The sequence below is a fragment of the Lygodium microphyllum genome, chromosome 28, assembly GCF_053477565.2.
Source record: "Lygodium microphyllum isolate KBCC chromosome 28, Lygodium_microphyllum_v1.1.10, whole genome shotgun sequence".
NCBI lineage: Eukaryota > Viridiplantae > Streptophyta > Polypodiopsida > Schizaeales > Lygodiaceae > Lygodium > Lygodium microphyllum.
This window is the reverse complement of record NC_141162.1, coordinates 122,145,987-122,172,125: the sequence shown is the minus strand read 5'-3', so window position 1 is coordinate 122,172,125 and position 26,139 is coordinate 122,145,987. Positions and strand designations below refer to the sequence as shown.

Genomic DNA, 26,139 nt, shown 5'->3' with positions numbered 1-26,139 from the left:
TCTTGTACATGTAGTACTTGTCTGAAATTGATTTTTATGATGAAAATTTGGACTGAATATGAAGGAAAAAAAGGAGAAAAATGGATCAAAGACCAATGCTTTGATACCACTTGTCGAGAGGGGAGGTGGAGAGACAGCAAGAGGAGAGATAAGTCTGCAGCAGTAGAGAGAGAAGAAAGAGTGCAGAAGAGAGAGAAAGAGAATGATGAGAAGAGAGAAGTACTAGAAATGGAGACAGAAAGACATGAAGAGGTGAGAAGCCATAGAAGTTGTGAGCAAGGTAATGAGATAAGAGACTGTAATGTATTAATGCTTCCAAAAGATATGAAAAGTTACAAGTCTCTCCCTTTTATACATATGTCAGTGTGACATGGTATTACTATTATTTCTTCACTAAACATCTATTCCTCCCAGCTTCTTACATTTTTGTTTTAACAACACAAAAGTTTTTAGTAGGATCAATGATTCTCTACCCCTTAGCGAAACTTACAAGTATCAAGTTGTTGTGATTAATGCCTTCAAAGGTGCTAGGAATTGTGTTCGAGTGCATATAATGTTTGCTAGGGCTCTGTGATCTACTCCTAGGTAGCTTATTTTAAGAAAAACTTTCTTCTTTTTTGTAAGGAGCCTTGCTACCTTTGAAGATATTTAAGATGTTGCAAATATCTCCATTCTTGATATATTTTCACATTAGGAAAAAACAAGGGGTACACGTGCATAGGTATGAGCATTGCTATCTTGTTATTAACATCTCTTTCTAAATGTAGGTCACTTAACTCAAATTAATTAGAGGCAAATTGTCAAAGAAAAATCACGTTGTCATTGCACCATTATAATAGCATATTCCACAATAGTCAATGGCCACTTTACCCTTCGTGACTTCTAGCAAAAATATATCAAAGGTGCCAACGGAGTTGTGGTGCAGTGGATTGAGTTCTAAGGCCGGTTACACACCGGGGCTATGGACGGACAGGAGGTGCAAGTTGTCCATTACTTTGTGTACACACTAAACTGCGCCCATGTATTACACCAAAAGGGGGTTGGCCCAATGGTAATGATTCAGAGGTGTAAGGGGATTGGTGGGGGTCAATTCTTGTCAGTCTCGTGGGCCACTTTTTGGAGAAAGGTGTTGTCGTCTTGTACATTGGGCGCGCCCGAATTTCGAGACGGGGGAGATCCCCCGCCCAGAAGTGTTTGCCATTTGCAAAAATTGGGCCCAATGGCCTTTTGACACGTAGAGCAACGGACGCCTCTTTTTCCACCCTGCGTTCGTCCACAGTGTGTATCTGGCCTAAGGGTGTGTGAGTTCGATCCATGGGTAGTTCATCCCGTGCTGCACCTTACAAATCTATTTGCCACAAAAAAAATAAATAAAAATCAAAGGTGCTTTTTGTTTGTGGAAATTTGCACAATTTGAGAGGTGTTTGGGAATATTTTCAGGAAAATGAGAGGGTTTTGTGATTTTTCGTGATATTTGCAGGAAAATGAATCAATTCCCCTCGATGGGGCAGAGCAAACGACCAGCAGCTCGGCGTAGATGTGATTCGAGGGAGAGAGGAAGGGGGTTTGGAGCATCAGAGAGCGCTACAAGTATGGAACTCTGCGTACTGAACCGCAACTCTGTGTTTTTTTGTGGAAAATCCTGAAGAACTGTTAATCACGCGCGCGAGAGAGAGAGTGGGGGAGGTAAATAAGAATATGTATCCTAATAGTCACTCGTTTTTGGACTGCTTGGAGTGAATCTATCAAGTAGCGACTTAAGACCATCGTTTTTGCTTATAGCTTCCAGGGGATCGCTTTTGCTTATAGCTTCTAGAGCTCCCCTGAAAATGAGGATGTCTGGCTTTGTACCACTGAGCAATAGATTGCCTTTATAAACAGAAAGTGTATGACTGTGTGTAGTGGGTCTTGAAAACCCTATAAGTAACAGCATTTGCACGCTTAATTATATACATTGGCTACACTTGTCTTACAAACCCTGTAAATAACAGCATTTGCATGCACAATTGTGTACATTGGCTACACTTGTCTTGAAAACCCATATGTAACAGCATTTGCATCCTTAAATATATACCTTGGCTACACTTTTTGCACATTTGTTGCAGGCACTTTGGAAGGAGGAAAGTAATGAAATGCAATTCTAAGAAAAGCTAATCTGCTATATGCAGATTCTTTTATTTGACAGAGACTTGCCCTCAGCTCCTCAACAATGGCTTTGCATCCACTTCAAGCTCACTTAAATAATGTTTTCCCATCAGAAAAGGTTTGGTGGAAAATAATTTTGGAGTCAGTTTCTTATATATTCCTTGCACTACTGCTTATTTAGCAATTGTGGTTTGTATTGTTTGCTGCAGGCTTGTTTTCACAGCTTGGACACTTGGAGCTGGAGGAATGCTGCTCACTTCCCAAATCTTAAACAATGTCTGTCTATGAATTGTGCGAATAAGGTCTTCAGCCCAAGCAGTACATCAATAATCGATATGGATGTTGGCTCTAGTGAAAGCAGCCCGAATTTAAATAGCACTCCACTTCCAAGTGAAAATGGTATATCTTTGCCTTCTTTTTAGTGTAATACGTGTTTAGTCATGCTTTTTATTTCATGTTGAAGTAGAATTTTAGGCTGTTTATGGATGCTTGTGAAAGGTCAAAAGAATCAAGATTGAGATAGCTAAGAATATCCTTAGGGTCCTCTATTATAGGCTTTTCTTCATTTGTTAGTTCATGGTACTAGGTACAATGTTGCAAGAAGTGAGGGAGAGGTGGTGGCTTTGTTATTTCAAGCATACTCCACAAATCCTTTTTATCCTCTACCTAGCTTTCACATTTCCATTGCTGTGGCCGAGAATAAGTTTAGTGATAAGATACATTTTATTGGGTTGGATTTCACCACTTGTTTGGATATTATGGAACAAGTGCTAGAGACCCATGGTGTTTGGGAGCTTGTTCAAGGATAAGAATTTAGAACAAACTGTTTGCATGGTGGTTACATCCTCACACCCACCCATTGTTTGCATGATGGTTACATCAGTTAGCTTGTATTTGTCAGTCTATCATCTCTTGGTTGTGAGCGCCGTCAGAGTCTAATGGAGACATAGGAGCTATGATTGTTTGAGCCTATTTTTTTTGTGTGCATTTCTCTTTTAGCGAGTTTAGGGTGTGTTCACACTAGCACTAGCTTGTTTGCATTTCTTTTCATTGGTTGGGCAATCACATGAGTTGTTTGTGTTGAGATTGTGCTGTAGTTGGAGGAGTGAGCAGGTGAGAGAGAGAGAGAGAGAGAGAGAGAGAGAGAGAGAGAGAGAGAGAGAGAGAGAGAGAGAGAGAGAGAGAGAGTACTCCGCTCATCTCTAACATGCACAAAAGCATCACAATTGAATATTCGTAAATGGTCATATGAGGCCTATTTGCCAGACCAAAACTTCTTAGGGATGCCATTATTTAAGGACCTGTTTTGAGAGTGGTTGCAAATGTAAACCGCGGTTTTAAGTGCCTCTCCCCAAAACTCATGAGGGAGATTAGCAATGTACCGCACTTTCACATAGAGTCCTATTGTATCTTTTAGCCACCCCATTTGAAGAAGGGCAGTAAGGAGCTGTAAGCTCTCTCTTGATTTCATGCAAGTCACAAAAAGACTTAAACTCAGTAGATGTGAACTCACCTCCATTGTCAGTTCTCAACCATTTCAGCTTTCTACCTGTTTGAGTGGTCACAAATGCATGAAAAGTTTTTAAAACAGCAAACACTTCACTTTTCTTTTTCAATAGATAAACCCAAATCTTCTTGGAACAATCATCAATAAAAGAGACAAAATATGCAGCACCATCCAAAGATTTCATGGGCATACTACATACATCAGAATGCACTAAGTCCAAGACATTGGACTTACGAGAGACACCAGAGTAAAAGGAAATTTTCATTTGCTTTCTAGACTAACAGTCATTACAAAAATCAAGTTTAGAGCCTTTTCTGTCAACCCTCTTCAATGAGGTAAGGACATAAAGTTCTTTTTGGCTCATATGGCCTAATCTCTTATGCCACAACTCCAAATGACAACCAATTACAGCAACTGCAAGAAACTTGCCATTTAAAGCTTACAGTGCAGACAATACAAAGTGCCCTTCTTGGTTCCTTTTGCAATCAGTATGGAACACTTTTTCAATTTCCACAAACCACCACCAAACAGTGTAGTGTAACCATGTAAGTCAAGCTGACCAACAGATGGTAAACTCTTCTTGATGGCAGGCATATATTTGACATCTTTCAACACAAGCTCTTGCCCATTATCCAAAGATAAGTGCATAGTGCCTATCCATCAATGCTGCAAGCATGGTTATTTCCAAGATACACTTTTCCATAATTGCCTTTATTGAACATAGCAAAACACTCTAAGCAAGGAGTTATATGGAAAGAGGCACCAGAGTCTACAATCCAAGTCTGAGTGACACCATCATTAATTGTCAAAAGTGCATCAATCACATCAGCCTTGGTAATTTGCATATCCTGCATGTGACATACAAAGGTATCATAATCAACTGCACATAATACATCGTGTGTATGTGAGAGCTTCTCTATGACTACATTGGAGGCCACATTGGCCCTTTCCTTGCCTTTGACTGCCTCAGATACATCTGTCTTATTCTCTTTCTTATTTGTGTCTCCTGCATTCTTCTCTCTCTTGTTCCTTCTTGTAGTACTTGCAATTAGGCTTCTTGTGGCCCTTCCGACCACACTGATAGCAAGTAATATCACTCTTTTCCTTTCCTTTGCTCTTGCTTTTGTTTCTCTGTCTAGCATTTGCATTTTTCTTTTCAGCCCTGCCTTTAACATTGTAAGCTGAGTGGATTGACTCCCTCACACCATCATATGAGAGATTGGGGTTATTACTGAGAGAAACTACCAAGGTCTCCCAAGAATCAGGCAGTGTCATGATCAGAAAGATATCATCAAAATCCAAATTATCATCCTTGAGCTGATTTAAAATACCAGTAAATGTACTCAAGTGCTCAGCTGTAGGCTTGGACTCATCCAGTTGCATATTCACCAACTTGTGCAAATGCACTTGATCAACAGGTGTGGTGATCTCATTGGTAGATTTCAACTTCTCCCATATTGCATAACCAGTATCTAAGCCCTTAATGTTTGTCAAAATGTCATCAATGACACCCATCTTTATATAAGCCACAACCCTTTTGTTGACTTTGGCCCAATAATCTGCATCAGACATTTGTGCGGGTTTATCTTCCTGCAAAGCATTCTCACAATCCTTTAAGAACAATATGCGTTGCATACAGTCTTTCCAAGGGTCAAAGCCTTGACCATCAAACCGTTTGATTTCCTAATGTCAGAACTGGAAGAAGTTGCAGCCATTTTTATTACAAACACAAGAGTAGATGCACTGAATTGCAAGAGCACAAGCTGAACCAGCAAATACATTGCTGTTCTTGCCCAAACAGAAATAAATGTTTGCTGTTTTTACATAAACTACCCACCACACGGGCAAATACTGCAGAAATTTACCAAAATCTGCACAAAATCCTAAATGTCCAGGTCCAACAGTTTATAAATGTCAGCCAATTTGACCTAGCTGAGCAAAATTTCATCAATACATGAAAAGCCCCAAATTTTTCGGGTCCAATGTTAGGAAATTTTACTTGAATGAGCAACATTCCGACAAATTTGGCAAAATCCCCAATTTAATTGAGGTCAACACGCACAATGTCTGCAATTTTTGACACAAATGTCACTGTTAAGCATAAACAACTTCAAATCTGGGAAAAGCCCCAAATTTTCGGACTAGATTTGCACAGAATTGAAACCATGGTTCCATGTGCGAACGTCCATCAAAGCAAGGGGATAAGTGGGGTTAAAAGATTTTGTGATAAAAAATTGAAGGGGGGGGGGGGGTCCGTCGACCCGTCTCATTTGAGGGCCCGTCCACCGCGTGCGCTTGTTGGCACTTGGTCAGCTGCCCACCTCATCGATCCGTCACGCTGGTTGCCACGAACTCCGTTCCACTCGCAGCACTTGCCGCCTGGTCCACACCCGCTGCCCAGTCGCAAGCACCTGCCACCTGGTCTACGTGTGGGCGCCGTTCGTTGGTTTGTCAGCTACGCTCTAGTTCCTCTATCGCTTGCAGCCCTGTCGTTGGATCATTCACTCCCTGCTGGTCACCTGTGACTTGTTGAGTTGTAGTTGTCGACTAATGCCTGTGGTCTCGGGAAGTGTGTACAACTTGTGCTCTGATACGAGTTGAGTGTGTTGCAACTGGGAGAGAGAGAGAGAGAGAGAGAGAGAGAGAGAGAGAGTACGATACGATTTGGATGTACCAGCAATGTGTTGGTATACAAAGAATAAAATGTATTTAAACTTAGGGCACGTAAGGGTACATTCACATGTACAACTAAATAATACATGTGTACAATACACGAAGGTAAATGAAGGATTTTTATCCCAATAGTTTGGACTGCTAACACCCTCTCTCAGATCATGGATGATCTGATACAATAGGAGGATACAATTATAAAGACTAATCATAGTTCATACGACAAAGAATCACCAGACTAGAACCATGGATACCCAAGCAGTGGGTGATTAAGCCACCACCAAGGTGCCTTGGAGAGAACCTAATGTCGATGTTGATCGTACTAGCTCTTGAAAAGAGAGAAGAGTCATAACATATCTCTATGTCCTTCAACAATGTGTCACAGTAGCATACAAGACCCTTCTATCAAAAATGCCTTTGAATAAGTGTCCCCTCATGTGAGCTCGGCGGACTAGGAGCTAATCCCGCTCTTTGTTAAATAACAGTCCATCATGAACCTAGATGTCAATCCCAACTCCAGGATTTGATCTTGCCAGACTTCAGTTGATGTGTTAGGGACGTCTCTCTTTGGAACTTGTGCACTTGTATACCTGTATAGACGAGGCTCGGTTGGCCCAACTTGCCACTCTCTCACACTTCCTCTCTGGCATTATAGAGTTGTGAGGGATGACTACATCACGTGGACTAGAAAGCAACAAAGGAAGGGGCAATCAAGCCCTTCCCTCGGTCTAAGAAGTGGATTCCTTCCATGCCTTGGCCGGAGGACGAAGTCGAAGTCCAAGGAAGAGGAGGACTTCTTGGAGGGGTCCGCATTCCGCTTTTTCTTCTTCTTCTTTTTCTTTCGTGAGGCTGCTTGCTCCTTATAGTCCTTCCACAAGTGTCCCTTCTTACCACAGTGATAACATTGGGCCTTCGACTTCTCCTTGTCACCCCTCTCTGAAGCTATAAAGGCCTCACTAGAACCTCTATAGTGAGATGGAAGCCTCCCCTGTAAATGCAAAGATGCCTCATGCTCAAGTAGCATCAAGGACATATGTGTAAGGCTCACAAGTATAGATGATATTTGGGGCCGCAAAGTATTGGCCACTCCATCAAATTCTGGGTGGAGCTTGTAGTGTCTACGAGATGTGCCTCTAGAAGGACAAATTGTATACATCGAAGTTGGTGTTGTACTTGTGTGATATGGAGCAAAAAGGACTGAATGGTGTCCTTCAGCTCAAACTTCATATGCTGAAGCTGTCCATAAAGAGTCATTGTATACATGGTGGAAGGTGCCTCGTACAACATTTGAAGCTTAGACCATATTTCTAGGTATGTCTTGTAGGAGGTAACCACCGATAGAACTTTAGAAATACACCGAAGCTATACAAAATACATGTGCATCATTCGAATCCCATGTAAGCATAGTTTCCTGATGGTTGTCCTTATCAAAATCTTCAGGAAGAGGAAAAGGATGTTGAGGCCGATGAATAGCTCCGCATACAATGTACCAAATCCGCTTTTGCACAAATTAGGCTTTCATCACAGCACTCCACGTAAGATAGTCAGGTCCATGTAGCTTATCATCTGTAGAAGTGCACAGAGGCGCCATCATTCGAATCCCATGTAAGCATAGTTTCTTGATGGTTGTCCTTATCAAAATCTTCAGGAAGAGGAAAAGGATGTTGAGGCCGATGAATAGCTCCGCATACAATGTACCAAATCCGCTTTTGCACAAATTAGGCTTTCATCACATCACTCCACGTAAGATAGTCAGGTCCATGTAGCTTATCATCTGTAGAAGTGCACAGAGGCGCCATGTGGAGAGGATAAGAAGAGAAGATAGAGAATAGAAGGTATATAGAGAGAGAATACAACCAAACCAATAGCAAAGACTTTGCAAAATGAGAGTTCACATGTAGTGTAACCAAAAATCCATAATATAATGCCTAAATAACCTAGCCATGCTCGGCATAGGTTAGACTCACACATGAGCTGTGTGGACTGCTAACAACCTCTCTGCTTTCATGTTTCTCCTCTTTTTGGGCATAGCTTCTATTGTACGGTTTAGTCACAAACAAGAGACAGTGGTTGCCTCCACTACTGAGGCTGAGGCCAAGTATCAAATGGCACTATTGAGGCCATCTATTTGAGGAGCTTGCTGATAGAGCTACAGTTCCCATATAGCATACCGACTATTGTCTTCTATGATACTCGAGTGTGATAGCACTAGCTGGTAACCCCATCATTGGTCCAAAGGCAAGACATATTGATGTGTACTACAATTTCACCAAAGAGTAGGTTGAGCTTGGCACCATCTACCTAGAGTTTGTGCCTTCATTTGATAATTTTGTAGACATTTTGACCAGGTTGGCCGATCCTTTAGTTCTTGCTTTCACGGATTTGTGTGGATGCTCCCTTCCCTTCTACATCAGCCTCACGGGGAGAGAGGATTTCCATGGCTTTTTCCCTTACATCATCTGATGGTGAGAGGAGACAGTTGCTTCTCTTGGTGCTTATAGGATTTTGGTCACCATTTCTTTAGTGACATGTGTGCTTTATATTATCATCCGTTTCATCTTGATGATCATGATTGTAAAAGGGTACTTCTAACAAGCGAACAATTCCCTTGTGAGGTATATCCAAATGGCACTATTGCATAGCATCTTGCTTGAGCATTCAAAGTGGTTTCATCGCCTTTGTAGGTATTATGGCTGGCTGGCCTCTTGTAATTCTCTAAAATTCCCCAATTTTCGCAGCTGAGTTTCAAGTCTAAGGCCTCAGTTTTTGAGCACACTTCCCAAAGCAGCTGTCAAACTCTAATTCCTACTTTAAATTAGGGTTTAGCAGTCAAAATTCTTCAATTGCACCCTCCTACGACTGAATTTGGTTGAGATCTTTTGAGGTAGGCTGTGAAATGGCTGAGAGAATAGAGAGAAAGCTGTACAAAGAGAGAATTCAGAGATATGTTGTGAGAAATTGGTGACACTGAGCTGCTGTCCCTGTTTTCTAGTCCCCAAATGGATTTACTAGCAGCAATTGGCGCATCAAAGGCTACAATCTTCAGGAGGTAGTGCATCAACAGCGATTTGCCAGCTTCCCAAGGTCAAGAATATGCAGTTGCTTCACCAAAATGGACTCCAATGGCTGGAAACAGTCCCAAGAGCAGGTGGCAGTGGCAGTCCAACACCTCTCCCCAACAGATCACAATTGAAAATTCAGCTTCTCTCCCCCCCCCAAAAAAACAACCCTACACTGAGCTGTTGTCCCTGTTTTCTAGTCCCCAAATGGATTTACTAGCAGCAATTGGAGCATCAAAGGCTGTAATCTTCAGGAGGTAGTGCATCAGCAGCGATTTGCCAGCTTCCCAAGGTCAAGAATATGCAGTTGCTTCACCAAAATGGACTCCAATGGCTAGAAATAGTCTCAAGAGCAGGTGGCAGCAGCAGTCCAACACCTCTCCCCAACAGATCACAATTGAAAATTCAGCTTCTCGCCCCCCGCGCCCCCCCCCCCCCCCCCAAACCAATAAAACAACCCTCCCACCTTTTGTATGGGAAGTTTTGCCAAGCGGCAGCCTTCCTTATCCATTTTCTAGCAATTAATGAATTTTTAGAATATTTATTCTAAAAATCAATTTAATATTTAAAGTTTGTGCTTAGAAAAATAATTGTGCAGCGATGGAAGTGTAGAAGACTACTGTAATAGATTGCACAATACAAGAGAAAAGAGAAAACAAAAGAATACTGCAAAGGTAGAACTGAGGTATATGCTTGGGAAATGGAACCCATAAGATAATGCCATGAAATAAATGGGTCGGCCAACATCATAATGCAGTTGGCCAGCAATAAATGCCCTAAATCATCAGAATGATGACCATAAAAGATACCTAAAATATCCTGAAGTGCCTAACCTGCAAATATACATGCCTCGCTCATGAGCTGATAGGCAAGACATTAAATGCAATCATCAACATTCAAACAATGCAGAAAATCAAATAACGCAGGCAGTTGAGACTAATCGCAGTCTAAGAAGCTGAAAATCAGGCTGATTTTCAGCAGGGACAGGTTGCTTGGGCAGCAACAAATAGTAGGAAATTGATCAGCAGCAAATAGGTGCGAGGGTACATTATCCACATCAGAACATAGCACCTAGAGCCCGAACACAAATGTTTGATACCATGTTTGAAGTGGGTGATGGAAGCATAGAAGACTATTGTAATAGATTGCACAACACGAGAAAAGAGAAAATTGAAGAAAACAAAAGAACACTGCAAAGCGGGAACTGAGATATATGCTTGAAAAATGGAATCCCTGCACCAGACACAAGATAGTCGTGTGTAATAGTGAGTCACTAGTCGTGTGGGCATTGTGAATGATGATACAGACTGAGGGTGGAGCTAGAATATATAGGCATAAAATAATGCCATTTGTGGGTCTTGAGGGGACCCTTGACCTTGGCCTATTTTATCTAGCATGTGCATATGGTTTGGCTATTTGGTGTTATGAGGCTAGACAGGCTAGAGATGTTGACCATTGGTGGTTGACGATAGGTTATTGCTTCATTTTAGTTACAAGTGCTATCTTGTGAAGTAGCAAGGAGCAACCCACAGTTGCCCTATCATCTACAGAGGTTGAGTATTGAGCCACTTGTACTACCACTTGTGAGATAGTTTGGCTTTGGTTGTTGGAGGAGCTTGGCTATTTATAACGAGAAGCTACTACACTTTTGTGTGACAATGAGAGTTGCATGCTCTGGCATGGAAACTTGTTTTTCATGGTAGGATGAAGCATAGAGGTACAATATTAGTAAATTCGTGAGAAGCTCTTGGACGGGATCATAGATGTGGAGTATTGTAAGACAAAGAATAATGTTGTAGATTTGTTTACCAAAGCACTTCCTTAGCCCATTCTTCATTAGCATTCCAGATCCCTGAGCCTTATGCCACGTCTAGGATCTAAGAAGGGGTGTTAGAGATCTGGTCATCCCCAGAACGGGTATAGGTTATGTCAAGACAATTTAGAGCAGATTTTCCTTACTTGGGGCAGTTCAGACTGTGTATATGCAGTTGCCAGCATTTAAGAGCAGTTTAGGCAGGGTGGACAGGTGTCATATAGGCAGCGTTCACAACATTTCTTGATTATTTTATTATTATTTTCTTCAGTTTGCTGCAGTTGGCCAGTTTGGCCAACCTGCTACATTTTATTATTTTATTTTGGGCTATTTGTAGCCAGCTTGGCTGGGGTCACAATGTTTCAGTTTTTAGTTTTTTGCAGGTGAGAGAGAGCGAGCTTTGGCTGGTGATACTCTGACAGCCCGTTGTACAAATTCTTCTTTAGTCTTCAGCATTCATACTGTGCAGTCTTCAGCTTTTGCTCTTTCTCCCACCCTTCCCCCCCCCGGCCGGATTCTTGTCATCCTTCAGCCAGTCATACACTTCCGCATTAATTGCACTTTGATATCTAACGTTTGACCATGGACTTGAATCTGCTTGTTGTAAAAATAGAATGGACAAGCTTCAATAGCACTTGCAATCTAAAAACATGTATACAATGAGACTATCTCTGAAACTAGTCTTCCTTTCGGGGAAAGGGTGGTAAATAGCCCAATTAAGCACTAACTACAGCAAGCATAGAATACACAAATGTGGAAATACACTCTTACCACTTAATATTGGACACTAGAAACTTGATTGGCCCCAAAAACTGGTGCTCCTTGTGGTATTTCTTTAATGTTTATTGCTAAAGGTTGAAGCACATTGAGATCTAGCATAATCTCCTTCAATCTTCAATACATGTTACTATCCATAGCAACCAGCAAGTCCTCAAACCAATTTGTCCCTTGGTTTGCTTGGGAATTGGCCTTCAATTGACCTTTAGCTGGTCAAATCTAACCCTAAATCCAATTGGGATGACTGGCTTCTTGAAATCTCTAACAACTCCTCGAATTCCAATTGCTAATTTCAAGTACTAAGCCTTCGATTTCGTGGTATAGAAACGGGACCGAGATGGTTGCTAAACCCTAATTTCTATTGTAAATTAGGGTTTACAGCAGCAAAACATAGGTGTTGTGCACTAAAGCTTGAAAATAGCTGAAATTTGCTAAGGGATTTCTTGTAGAGGAGAGAGAAAGCTCTGATTTCTATTGTGAGAAAGCATCAAATTTGCTGTTGCTCTACTGGAAATGGCTGAATGGCTGCAGCCCACCACCAACGAGAGCCCCACACGCAGTTGTTTGCCCTTGTGGGCCCCAAACTTGCTGTCACGTGTTGAGAAACCCTTCACCCTTCACTTGCAGTTTGCATTTTTTGTGTTTCTGCGTTTTGCGTTTAGGGTTTGTAGCCCCAAAAAGGGGCGCCATCCTAGACTGACTGTGCCTCTTTATAGGCCACTCTCTCATTTATTCCTTACGGTTGATTCATTTAGTCCTTCACCTCTTCTCTCTAGCCTCTCCACTACCCTCACACCCTTTCAGGAGGACATTGCAGTTCATGGTTCGTGGCTGTCTTCATCATCTTCCTTGTGCTACAGTACCCTTGGTCCCTTGTATCACATTCACTCCATGATTCGGAACTTCATCATTCCATTCATCAGAGTTTCTTCTCTCTTCTCTTCTCTTCTCCATGTTTGCCGAGTTAACTCCATGTTCCTCCCCGCCAACCCTATTGTCTCATTGGTATGTCATCTTTTGACATGGTATCAGAGCTGGATCTGCTCAAACAACGGCAAAGATCTTCCACTCCAGTGAAGGCAAAGACCGGTGGCGGGTTCGGCTTTCACTTCTCTTTTTCTTCTGCTGCATCAAAATCTCGTTTTTGCAGGTTTCAGGTGTTTTCAGCTTGCTGCCCACACCCCTTTCGCGGAGGACATTGCAGTCTCAGTTGTCCCTTGTTGTCATCTACAGTCAGGTGCTTGTTTCCAGCCTTCCACCCGCAGTTTGCAGCTATTTACAGCAGAACGACTGTTGCTGATCACTCTCCATTCAGAAAACAATCTCATTTTTGCAGAATTCAGGTATTTCAGCTTGCTGCCCACACCCCAAACACGGAGGACATCGTGGTACAAGTTGGCCATTGCTGTCTACAACAGTCTGGCGCCTGTTTCCAGCCTATCACACACTGTTCGGAGCTGATTTCAGCATATTGACTGCTGTTGTTTTTTCTTGCGTTTTTAGTCTTTCTCTGTCCTGCATGCGGTTCTGCCTGCGTTTTTAGTCTTTCTCTCTTCTCACTTGCGTTTTTCTACTGGTTGCAATCTCTTACTACTGGTCACATTCTCCTTCCACTGGCAGCTCACTTCGAGCCCTTCCACTATCCTTCCACCCCTTGAGGCAGACATTGCAGTTCGTGCTTCACACTACCCTCATACCCCTTGAGGTGGACATTGCGGTTCGTGGTTCATGGTGGCTGATCTCTTCCTTTCTCAGCAAGGCACATTGGTATCCATGGCTTCTTTACCAACAGATGTCTAGACTACTAGGTGCTCCTACTGTGGCATCATCGGACATACCATCGATGCTTGCCGACTTCGACCTTTGCTTTCCACCCCCGGAGTATATGCGTCTTTCACCAGGCACTCCTTGTGTTATCTCTCCTTTCTGGGCCACAAAGATCATTGTGCATCGGCTATCAGAGTACTATGCTTAAAGCAATAAGACGCAACCAATGGGCACTAAGACCTTTCGAGCACATGGAGGATTGATTGGCGCTACGATCTCCTGGAGATCGTCACAATGCCAGTGGTAGTTTTCTCCCACTTATTTTCAGGTACAATGGCTTTCACGACCTATGGCTTTGCAGTCCGCTCCATTGAGAGATAGTGATTGTTTGATATAGTTTTCTCGTTAGTCTGCTCCTTCGAGAGACAATGGCTGCTCGACTCCTTCCTCTTCTTGGGCTACCCAGTTTGCTCCACTGAGAGACAGCGACTGTTACCCACCCTTGGCTCATCCTGTGCCTCCTTTCCCACCCTCTTCCAGTCAGGTTCGAGAGGTCACTCCTGGGTGCTTTCTGGCTTCCTCTTCGGCACCCCAGATACCTTCTTCAGCACGACTAGCGGCACTTCCTTCGTCATCAGACATTTCGGAGTCCATGATCCATGAGTTTTTGGATTCCCTATCTACTTTAGAGGGGGATTCAAAGGGGGATGTTATTTCTTTGCTCTCAGAGGGGGCATCTACTTCTTCTTCGACTTTAGCGGGGGCCCCTCCACCTCCCACCTCAAAAGGGGAACCTACTCCACATGAAGTTCTTCACCCATCCTCTACTTTCTTGGGGTGGCTGTCTTCGACCAGTCATCTCTTCTACTAATATCCAAGATCTTCAGGTACCACCTAGATCGGGTCCTTGGAGGTTCAGCCGCGACTTGGTGATGAGGCCTTCATATTTCTTCCAGCATGGATGCACGGAGCTAGTGGCTTCTCTCCTACAGTTGTGTTGCGGGTTCTCCCGTTCACACTGTCTATTGGTCTTTACTGCAGTTTTCCTTTCCGGTGGAAATCTTGGATCTTAGGGATACTCTATATCTTCTTCCTCCTCTTCTCTTCTTGCCTTGGTAACTTGGTTAGCATGGAGCCACCTCCCGAGATCGAGTACGGGCATATCCTTATGATTCTTGGCACCACACAAAGTCCGACATTCCTCCTATGCATTGCATGTTTTCATCATCTTTGTACTAGGGCGCTTGGGCAAGTGAACAAATTCCCCACGAGGGACCTTGTCCAAGTGGCACCTGCTGCATGTGCATTCTTTAGCATGTAGCATTGCATCTCCACCTCACTCCTCTTGTTCTGGGCCTGAGAGGGGGTGTTGAGAAACCCTTCACCCTTCACTTGTAGTTTGCGTTTTTTTGCGTTTTTGCGTTTTGTGTTTAGGGTTTGCAGCCCCTAAAAGAGGTGCCATCCTAGATTGACTGTTCCTATTTATAGGCCACTCTCTCATTCATTCCTTACGGCTAATTCATTCAGTCCGTCACCTCTTCTCTCTAGTCTCTCCACTATCCTCACACCCCTTTAGGAGGACATTGCGGTTCGTGGTTCGTGGCTGTCTTCATCATCTTCCCTGTGCTACGGCACCCTTGGTCCCTTGTATCACATTCACTCCATGATTCGGAACTTCATCATTCCATTCATCAGAGTTTCTTCTCTCTTCTCCTCTTCTCCATGTTTGTGGAGTTCACTCCGTGTTCCTCCTCGCCAACCCTACTGTCTCACTGGTACGTCATCTTTTGACATCACCTGCTTGTAGATGGCCTATAGGGGCTATCATATGTCTCCAATGGCCTTCTAATCAGTTGGTAGGAGCTCTTTGATAGTCTCTGATGGTTTGGTTGATTACCAATGGCTGGAAAATTGCAGCAGCAGCTCTCTCTCCTCCTCTTCCAACCTCCACAATGTTGAAATGAGGCTCAGCAAACCTCTAATATCCTTTCCCTTACTTGCACGGGCAAGTTTTGCCAAGTGGGAGTCTTCTAAACGTAGGTTTCAACCATTTAATTAAATTTTTAGAATTACTAATTCTGAAAATTAATTTAGCCCTTTGTCTTTGTTTAGAAAACTAGCAGTGCCCATCCACAATTAAATTGGCTAGGCCATACTGCATCCTAAATTATCCTATGCATGAATTGACCCTTGAACTAGCATTAATTCATTAATTAATGCCTTGTTCTTAATGCCACCATTGACAAATAAATGCCCTAAGGCCTAGGCTAAAAATGATACAAGGCACTACTTAGTACCTATCTAGCTAACTTATTTTATCTTTGACACCAATTGATATCTCAGGGTCCTTGGTCCATCATTGTGGATTAACTATCTTGCATAACACATGTACACCTCACATCTGCACATTTGATTAACAACTAAATCAAATGCTAAGCAAAGCATAAAAAAATTCATGTCCTTGTGAAAGCCTCCATGTCAAGAGGTGATCTCCTTTGGTTTCAGAGGGTTTTCCTTTCTTGTGTACACCTACAGAAAATTGTTGATACGTCAAGAAACAATTTTTGTATCTCCTTAATATAGAACATGAGTGTACATTGCTATCAATTTCTCTTCATTCCCAAAATGATAAAATGGGATTGGGACTTCACACTACCTAGCTATAATGCCACTATGTATCATATTTAATTGAATGCCTTGGGGGTGGTTTTGAGAGTTCCGATTCATATGTAAGAAGCCATATATTACATGCATTTATAATGGTCGTAGTTGATGCATTGGAGTAGCACTTATTGATGTGCTAATTAGCTACAGGTATGGGGCATACTGGTTGGTTCCACCTGCAGGCATTCTTTGGGTCGACCACTTTGCTACACCTATAGGTGCAATGGTCTAGAGTAATATCCTCATATTTACAGCTTATGATATTTGGACTAAAATAAGGGGCCGCTGGCAATAATGGGCAACACTGGCCTATTGTAAGGTACTAAAGCCAAGGACAAAGTTGGCTAGTGTGCCTATATGTAATTGAGGATTGTGTGTTATAGGCAGATATGTTAGAGATTGACATTCCTTGGACAGGCAGTTTCCTTTGTGAGTAGTTTTTTGTAGTCGCAGCAAGCAAGCCATGTGGTGGTCAATCCGTATAGGTGACGACAGCAGGTGGTAGGAAAAATAGGTGCCATGTGGCATAGCAGGTACAATTGGTTAGCTCTTGTGCAGTCAGATAGCTATTGGGCAGTCGGCTACATTTAATGCAGCTGACTTGCATTATTTATGGCATTTTTTGTTGGCTATTTATTTGGCCCAGCCTCCACACAGTTTGATAGTTCAAATCTCAAGTTTCCAGGCTGCTGATTGTGGAGACTGCCCTTGGGGTATGACTTCTCTTCTTCTTACCTCTTAAACATAGTCCGAGCTTTGGTATGCTCAGTTTGGCCGCCTCAACTATGATTACCTATGGAAGGCGTCTAAGGGACAGCTTCTTCGAGGTTTGCTGAATATTGTGGTGAGCTAGTAGCCTTGTGTATCCTGCATCCGTGGGAAGCAAACACATGATGCTATTCCCAACAAGGCTTCGAGGCGGTCTTTAGCACCCTTGGAGCTTGTTTCTACTAATCTTTGTGGACCGATGAGGACGGAGTCCCTTAGAGGGAGCTTGTATTTCATGCTAATTGTGGATGATTACAACAGGATAACATGGGCTTATTTCTTGAAGCTGAAAGTCGGAGGCTTTCTCCAACTTTACAGATTGTTACTCTTTGAGGAGAACCAATCGGGCCGGAAATTGAAGACATTACGATTGGATAAGGGCGGAGAATTTGTTTCTAATGAGCTTGCTGTTTTTTGTGTAGATGGTGGTATCCACTAGGAGTTCGCTAATACAAACACCCCTCAGAAGAATGGCATATTAGAGCAGGAGAATTACAGTGTGATCAAGATGGCCCATACCTTGATGGAGCATCGGCAGACACATCAGTGTCTATGGGCTGAGGCTGTTGCTATTGCATTCCACATTCTTAATCGATCCCCTACTTACTCTGTGGTTGGTATGACCCCTTATGAGGTGTGTTTTGGATCTAAGTGAGATGTTTCTTATTTCAAGGTTGTTGGGTGTGATGCCTATGTTTACATCTTGAAAACATAGCATAAAAAATTTGAAGTGGCTTCCAAAAGACAAGTGTTTGTGGGCTATAGCTTGCAGTCTCAAGGCTATTGATTGTATGATCCCGTTAACTGGGATGTCCACACGAGCCATGATTTTCGGTTCGTGGAAGTTCCAGCCTCAGAGGGGAGTGAGGAACACCTTGTTCTTGGAGATCTCGGTGATAGCTGGGCATCGGCGACTGTCCCTTCGAAGCTTGTGCCGCTTAGTTCTCAGCCATCAGACTCACCGATTAAGCCCCCCAACAGTCGTTGGACTTTCCGGAGACTTCAGCAGATGGAGAGTGATGAGGCGAGATCCAGCCTCCTCGTTGGGCTCGTGACAATCTTTGTGATGCAGGGATTGAGGGGGTCCTTAAGGAGTGGCAACCGTAGGATAGCCCGGGGTGCTCTCTAAGGAACGAGGCACACCACACTAAGCTTGTGCACACTAATTACTGTTTGATGACTCGTGCCATGCAGGATCGGGAGCCCACCTCTGTGAAGGAGGCTTTACAACATGATAATTGGTGGAGAGCGATGGAGTAGGAGCTCGAGTTGATTGAGAGGAATGGCACTTGGTACCTTGTGCTGAGGCCTTCTCATAATAAGATCATTGGAGTAAAATGGGTCTTCAAGACCAAGTACCGCAGTGGTGGCACGTTGGACAAGTATAAGGCCCGCCTTGTTGCAAAAGGTTTTGCACTTCGCCCAAGCATTGATTTCCATGATACTTTTGCCCCTATAGCTCTAATGGCTTCTATTTGTGCAGTTCTTGCCTTGGTTAGCCATTGGAGATGGCCGGTCTATCAATTGGATGTCAAGTCTGCCCTCTTGAATGGGGAGTTGAAGGAGGAGATCTATGTTGAGTAGCCTCTAGGCTTTGGTTCTTCTGATGGTAAGGTGTACAGGTTGAGAAAGGCTCTCTATGGCCTTAAGCTAGCTCCCCATGCTTGGAATGAGAAGATTGACTGGTTCCCTCCAAGAGAAATTGGGATATTGGCATTCCAAGGCCAACCTCCAGCTTTATGTTCATAGGTGGATGACTTGATTGTGATAGGTGACCATGCCAAGATGGCCAAGCAGACGAAGGCAACATTTCATGAGAAGTTTGAGATGACAGATATGGGACTTCTTTGTTTCTTTCTAGGTCATGAGATCTATCAGACTCTGAGGGGGATCTTTATTTGCCAACAGTAGTATGTGTTGGAGCTCTTGACTACGTGTGAGATGGAGGGATGCAAGTCTCTTCTGACTCCTATGGTTTCGAATTGGAAGGCTACAGTTCATTCCAATTCTCCTTTGGTGGATGCTACCCGTAATAGGCAGTAGTTGTTTGGCTCCTTGGTCTGGCTTCTCAATACTCGTGTTGACTTATGTTATGTTGTAGGTGTGCTGGCCAAGTTCATGAGTGAACCCAAGATGGTGCATTGGTAGGTTGCGCAGAGGATTTTGAGATTCCTACGGGGGATCCCTGATCTTGGAATCTATTATCCAACAGGTATAGGTGATGCAAGCTTGGTACTTAACAGGATGGAGTGATTTAAATTGGGCTGGCTATGTGGATCATCAAAAATCCATGACAGGTTATTACTTTACCTTGGGTGCCGTTGCTGTTTCATGGAGCAGCAAGAAGCAACCCATGGTTGCCCTATCTTCGACCGAGGTGGAGTATAGGGCGGTGTCTTCTACTACATGTGAGTCAGTGTGGCTTCGCAAGCTCTTGGAGGAGCTTGGCTGTTTGCAAACAAGTCCTACTATTCTTTAGTGCGACAATGAGAGTTGCATTGCCTTGGCCAGGAACATTGTGTTTCATGCTCGGACAAAGCACATTGAGATCCAGTACCATTCCATTCCAGAGAAGATTTTGGATGAGACTATTGCTCTAGTGTACTGTAAGATAGAGGACAATCTTGGTGACTTGTTTACGAAGGCGCTTCCTCAGGCTTTACTTCTACAGCACTCAAAATCCCTTACCCTTTTGCCTTGTCCAGTATTTGAGAGGGGGTGTTAGAGATTGGCTTTCCCTGGACAGGCAGTTCCCTTTGTGTGCAGTTTTCTGCAGTCGCAGCAGGCAGGCCACGTGGCAGTCAGTCCGTACAGTTGACCTCAGCAGGCGGCAGGCAGCGCAGGTGCCATGTGGCACAGCAGGTACAGTCGGTCAGCTGTTGTGCAGTCGGACAGCTGCTGGGCAGTTGGCTGCATTTAATGCAGCCGACCTGCATTTGTTATGTCCATGTGGCAGAAGCTGCTGCTACTATTGGAACTCTGCTCCAAAAGCTTGTGTGAGTGGGATATAGTGAAAGGGATGGCAACTGGGTTGCTTCATTGACACCTGCAACACAGGATAGTTCACAGTGGTCCTCACTAAGCATCTACATGGCTGGTTTTGCAGGTACCAAGAGCAATGTCTCTATATCTGCTTGTGTTCTAGATTCTCTTATCCGTTGCTACATTACCATTGTTCCCTGGATTGGGAATTGTTTGTATAGACTTTGTAATTTTCAGTATTGATCAACTAAATTTTATCGATTTTTTTGGTGCCTTTATTCACTCAAGTATTCTTAGCATACTTTTGGAACAAGTTGTTGGTTTGTATTGCCACTTCCTAGTTGTAACACACACACCACACAAGGCATCTTCACACATGTGAGTATGTCCACATGACAGCAGATATACTTCATTCTCCCCTTCAAGTCATGAGTTTTGACAAATTTGGAGGGCTTTGTAGACCCTTTAGGCTTTCAGTCTGAAAGGCCTCTAGGACTGCCAATATATCTTGTGGCTGCTGTTATTGCTGATTCGTCAGGCTGCTAGAGGGTGCTATTTCTGCAGAAGCACAACTGTCTGAAGTTCTTTGGGCAGAACTTCTGCTGTTCTATGCAAAGATGGGTTGTTTGGATGGGATTTTCACATGAAATGATGGTACCTTAGGCTAGTCATGTTAATTGAATGAATAATTCAACGCTCCTTTCTGGACTTTCAACTGGGCTGAAGAGATGAACGTGCAGACTTTGAGTTAAGTCAGAAAATTTATTCCTAAATACACTGGGAGTTACACATGTATGGAGGGGATTATGGTTGGCTTTTATATGGAGCCAGAAAAGTTGTTTACAGCTCTGGAATTTTTGTACAGTTATGATCATTTCCTATGGTTCCTAATAGCTTATGACTTAGTTTGTTTAAACAGAAAACCCATATATGATGAAAGCTGTTATTGCTTGTTCAAAGCCTTCTCAGCATTTGTTTACTATATTGTTTCAGATTCTCCATTATCATCAAATTGGTGGTCATTTTATGGTAGCAGAAACTTGTTTTGGTTACCAGCAATCAACTATTTACGATTATATTAACCGTTTTGTTTTACAGAAAATGAAATCTTAGGAGTGTCAACTACCATTCTAAACTTTTCAAGTATGTCTGACCCTTTTGATGCCCTCAGCACACCTCTTTATCAGACTGCAACTTTTAAACAGGTAGTTTTGCAAAAATACATTCTTACTTGACTTGTTTTTGCTATAATGAGTTTCATATTGTTGTTGTTTTTGATATTTAACCATGTTCTAATTTCCATGTTTTTTCAGCCATCTGCTACTGAGTATGGCACCTATGATTATACTAGAAGTGGAAATCCCACTCGTACTGCTCTCGAATCGTGAGTGAAAGTGCTAGGATCTTGTTCTGTTACTTGAGTCCTGTATCTTAATTGTACTTATTTAAATTTGAGCTCAAATGTGTTTGAAAGAAAACATCTTGAAATGAAACTTTTTAAATAGCTCACCATTTTGGCATTCTTTCATTGCATTAATAGTTAAAGAATGCAGACTTCTTGCCAAGCTAGAAGGTGCCGACAGAGCATTCTGTTTTACCAGCGGTATGGCTGCCTTAGCAACAGTTACTCATCTTGCCAAAGCAGGTGAACAACCTTCTATTCTGTCTAGCAAGGAGTTGTGCTTATTTCTGAGAGAAGTGCTAAAGCATGGCCTGTTTATTTAGCAGGGGAAGAGATAGTGGCGGTTGATGACATCTATGGAGGCTCTCACCGGTTACTCTCGCAGGTGGCACCTAATGCGGGCTTAATTATAAAGTAAGAATTTATGAAGGAAGCTTATGTGCTGGTGCTTCTAGTTATTCCTTTATCAGTACTTTGTTATGGTCTTTAGAGGCACAGTGAAATAATTTGGAATTTAATTTTGTTGTTAGAAGCCTTTTCAATCCTGTACTACATAGGGTTACTAGACAAAACAGTAGTGACATACCAAATGACAGACCTTGATTCATGTATCTCACAGCATGAATAGCGTGTTTAACTCTCTTAAACATGGAAAAAGAGACCCATTACATTTAAGAGGAGATGCAATTTTGTTAGGGGATTTTAATGTGATATTATATGCCTCTAGAAGTGAAATTGCTATTGATCGGCATGATCCTGAGCCTACGTCAATGTGTATGCACGACTCCTTTCTGGGTTTGGATGTGAAATCTGAACTTGCCAAGCTTAGATCTTGGCATTACAGCAGCGTTTCCTGTCAAATTCTCATGTCTGAAGAGCTCTTGTCCACAAGGGGACTAACTGCACTGTGTACTGCATGCTTGGAGTTTGTTTTTAAAAAAGTGCTTTGGCCAGCTATATGGGACAGAATTTTTGATTTTGTCAGCTTTTATATCATTGGAAAACGCTCCCATATGCAGAGGAAGAACTTGTAGTCAGCTCACAAATTGTCACTTTGCTGTGCCATGCACCCAAGTATGTCCACCTGCCTGGCTTGCAACCACTAAAAATAACAACTGACCAGAAGGATTACCTGATTTGATGCTTCAAAAAGAGTTTGAGCCATTGAAGAGATTCTGCAGTTCTCATCAAGTAATCAGCCCTACCATGTATTCAGATGGAAAATCAGGTTTCACACCGTTTCTCCATTACTTGCATTATTGCTAAAAAAATCGCCTTTTGCAGTCTTGAAAGTGTACTGCTGCAGCAATGAGCAGAAGACTTGCACTATAATGCAATAAATAGCGTTTTTGTTGATCAAGTCAGCCCCATGTGCTGATTATGTCAAGTAGCTTTGCCTTGCTCATCAAATTTGGGATGGACAAGTGAAGGGGAATGATCTTAATCAGCCACACCAGTTAAGGGGAAGCTATCTGTTCACTTTGTGACTTGAGGAATCTGCATCCGCAGGCATAGAGTGTAAGCTTTGGCTTGTTGAAAGTAAACCTATTGATTACTTTCCACTGTTGGGCTGTAAAATGTACATGATAAAGAGGGATCCATCATTGTTAGCGACAAGTCTGTTGTTCCATTCCATACTAGGGTGACAGGCATGATCAATTTGAGGATGTTTAAGATTTGGCTTGAACCTCTTGTATGTGTATGGTCTTACTTGGCTAGGTATAGAGGTTACCTTCACTCAAGGATCGGAAAGGTGAGGTGAATGGTTGCATACTGGATCCTGCCAAATATGCATTCATGAAGAGCACATTTACTCTATTGCTTTTTGGGCTAGAGATGGTCAATATTAATTTTGTTTTACCCTTCAGTCTTACGAATGCACATGCTATTTTTTGGCAAATAATGAATTATTTGTTTAGTGGTCACCTGGAGGCTGGGAAACTGCGTTATGATGTTCTTAGATGACACCTTGGTTTACATTGGAACATTACAATATAATGTATGTAATTTAGATTTGTCTTGGAAATTGTATGGAAGAGGATTTTGTATACAAGGATTAGTAGTCGTGATTTCTTTATGAAGCAGATAATTTATTTAAGACCCACAGTTTCTGTCAAAGGATTTTATAGTCATTATGATGCTATCCATAAGGTCATGCAAAGGCCAAATACCTAAGATAGTCAAACAACTTCCATGTTTCCTAGGACATATAGTCTTTCTTAAGAAATCATTCAGAGATTACTTTAAGCTCACTCTGCCATTCACAGATGCCGGGTTGTAATTTGAATCAGCCTATTTCTTGAAACGATCAGATGGATCCAACTTGAATAGAAATTAAATTGAATATTTCAGAAGCTTCTGTAGTTGCTTTATTTAATCCTAGTTAGTCCTCTTCTTTAGAGCTTGATGCAAGTATTCATGCAGCAGCAACACTGCATTCTAAGAAGGTAGGCCTGCAGCTTTTGGGAGTAGAATGCTGACAGAACCAGGTAAGCGTGTTCTTAAGCCATGTGGAAACATAAATAGCGAGAGGCATTTGCCAATATCAGATGAGTTATACAATAGAATTTATGCTCTCAAGGTTTGGATACTTTATTTGTGTGGCTCTGACCTAAGTGACAGCCATTTTGAGAGATTCTTAGATTATGTAATGATGCAACTTGTGCTGTCCATCTAGGCATGCACAGGATACTTGTCTCTTGCGAAACAAACTTTCTACCCTAAAATGAAAAGAATTCTCAAGGACTAAGTAGAATGTCAGCTGACAAGGCCAAGAGATTTAGGCAAGCTGGGATGTTAGAAAATTCATAAACCGGAGAGAATTATTGGGACAGTATTTTCATGGACATTATAGTGGGATTGGATAGAACTTAATGAAGCTGTAACAAGCTGTGAAGGTCAAGTCTGATGGTTCATGATATAGTCTTGTATTCTCACCCATTAATTGAAGGTCCTATCTATAGCCGAGTTGGACCACCTATGGTAAGTTATGATTTACATAGAGACCTTATTATCACTAAGAGCTGCCTATATAGACTTCTTGTAAAGGAGAGTTTACAATCAATCCTCTACCTAATCAATTGAAAGAAGATATACAAAGGGATATGTAAAGCCATATTGGTCCTATGCATGTGTTGTGTCAGCTTGATAGATGTTCACTTCTACCAAGAATTACCTTAGGCTTTTGCCATCTTGAATATCTGTGGATGTATTCATTTTGCTAATGCTTATCAGTGTGAAACTTCAAGCAAGTCATCGGCCGATGTCATAGCTCTGACTGAACAGTTCCTTTGACTGCAGACGAGTTGATACTACAGATTTGCAACAAGTGAAAAATGCCATTTCCTCAAAAACTAAACTAGTTTGGCTTGAAAGTCCAACAAATCCATGTTTGATGATATCTGACATACAGGTGAGTCCTTACTATGCAATGCTTTTTCTTTTTGGCCATTCCACAGATCAAAAGTTTCATTACTCCACTATCTGTCAACACATGGTAGCTTGACTAAAGATTACATTTTGCTCTTTGTTTATTTGAATCTATGTACCCTTCTTTCCCCTAAAGTAAACTGGAGACAACAATAAGTTTGGCTTGATGTTATAAGCAAGGAGTTTCAGATATCAAATAAGGTTTTCAAGTCTGATATAGGTAGTGGATATCATGCAATATGACAAGCAACTTTTGATAGTACAGAAATCCATACAGATTTTTCTGGTAATCTGAGCGTTGCAGAAATTTTCTTGTAGTTTTCCTCAAGCTAGCATCTGTTACACTTGGTAACTGGCTTGAACACATTCTTTGTGATCAAAATGTGCACTGAGTCACGAAGATAGTCATTTACTATAGTAACCATTTAGTGTGAACAATAGTGTCAAAGAGTGGATGGTGTAATGCTGACCTCAAGAGTGGCATCCACAACTCAAATACTCGGCAAGCGACAAACTTTGTCGGGAATAATCCATCACTTGTGTGAAAATACTTTGGCATGTGAATACACTTCTTACTGTGCGAGTGTGTTTCACATTATGCAAACACATTTTAGGTCCACTCAAAGGAGCAATTTCCTATGTTTGTGAACACCTTGTATGCAAACAAACCAACCCCTCACTGTGTGCGTGTGTTTCACTGGGATGATTTTGGGAACAATCTCTCATACATGTGTGTTTTGTGTTGCTATAACTGTGCTCTCATGCGAGAAATGTTAGCCTCCCGGTCCTGGCCAGTGCACAATTCCATTTAAAATGATGTGACAGTTCCAACTCAGAAATGATGGAATCCTCATGCTGAAATAAGAGTGCAACATTTCCACGAGTCAACACACCTAAATACTTGGTTGTTACCAAGATAAAATGATGGCAAGGTAGGAATTCACCAGCAAACAAAAACATACACTGCTCTGCAAGGACTTGAGGGGCTTTGTAGAGGTTGCATGTAATGAACAGATCCCCAATCATCATTGTTTCTGATAATTTGCAAAAACATTACCAACCATGGGAAGTGTTTCACTGTTCTAGCAACATTTTGTAGTATCCTGCAGAGGCACATATGCCTGAAAGTAGAAATTGGTCAATTTCATTGTCTGGT

The 26,139-nt window shown here is 42.2% G+C and overlaps 1 protein-coding gene across 7 annotated transcripts in view; it reads left to right on the top strand.

The window, feature by feature from the left end:
* The first annotated feature begins 1,428 nt into the window (after positions 1–1,428).
* CBL (cystathionine beta-lyase) overlaps positions 1,429–26,139 on the top strand; it is a 36,870-nt gene continuing 12,159 nt past the window's right edge. Inside the window, exons 1-8 of one of the 7 annotated variants that reach the window (XM_087670043.1) lie at positions 1,429–1,590; positions 2,169–2,263; positions 2,355–2,544; positions 21,251–21,357; positions 21,466–21,536; positions 21,706–21,797; positions 21,878–21,968; positions 24,855–24,966. In XM_087670043.1, coding sequence (XP_087526169.1) covers positions 2,210–2,263; positions 2,355–2,544; positions 21,251–21,357; positions 21,466–21,536; positions 21,706–21,797; positions 21,878–21,968; positions 24,855–24,966 — 717 coding nt within the window. In that variant the 5' untranslated portion in view covers positions 1,429–1,590; positions 2,169–2,209. Of the gene's footprint in view, positions 1,687–2,105; positions 2,264–2,354; positions 2,545–21,250; positions 21,358–21,465; positions 21,537–21,692; positions 21,798–21,877; positions 21,969–24,854; positions 24,967–26,139 lie in introns of those variants that run through there. The other 6 variants (XM_087670040.1, XM_087670038.1, XM_087670039.1 and 3 more) reach the window with 6 other exon arrangements.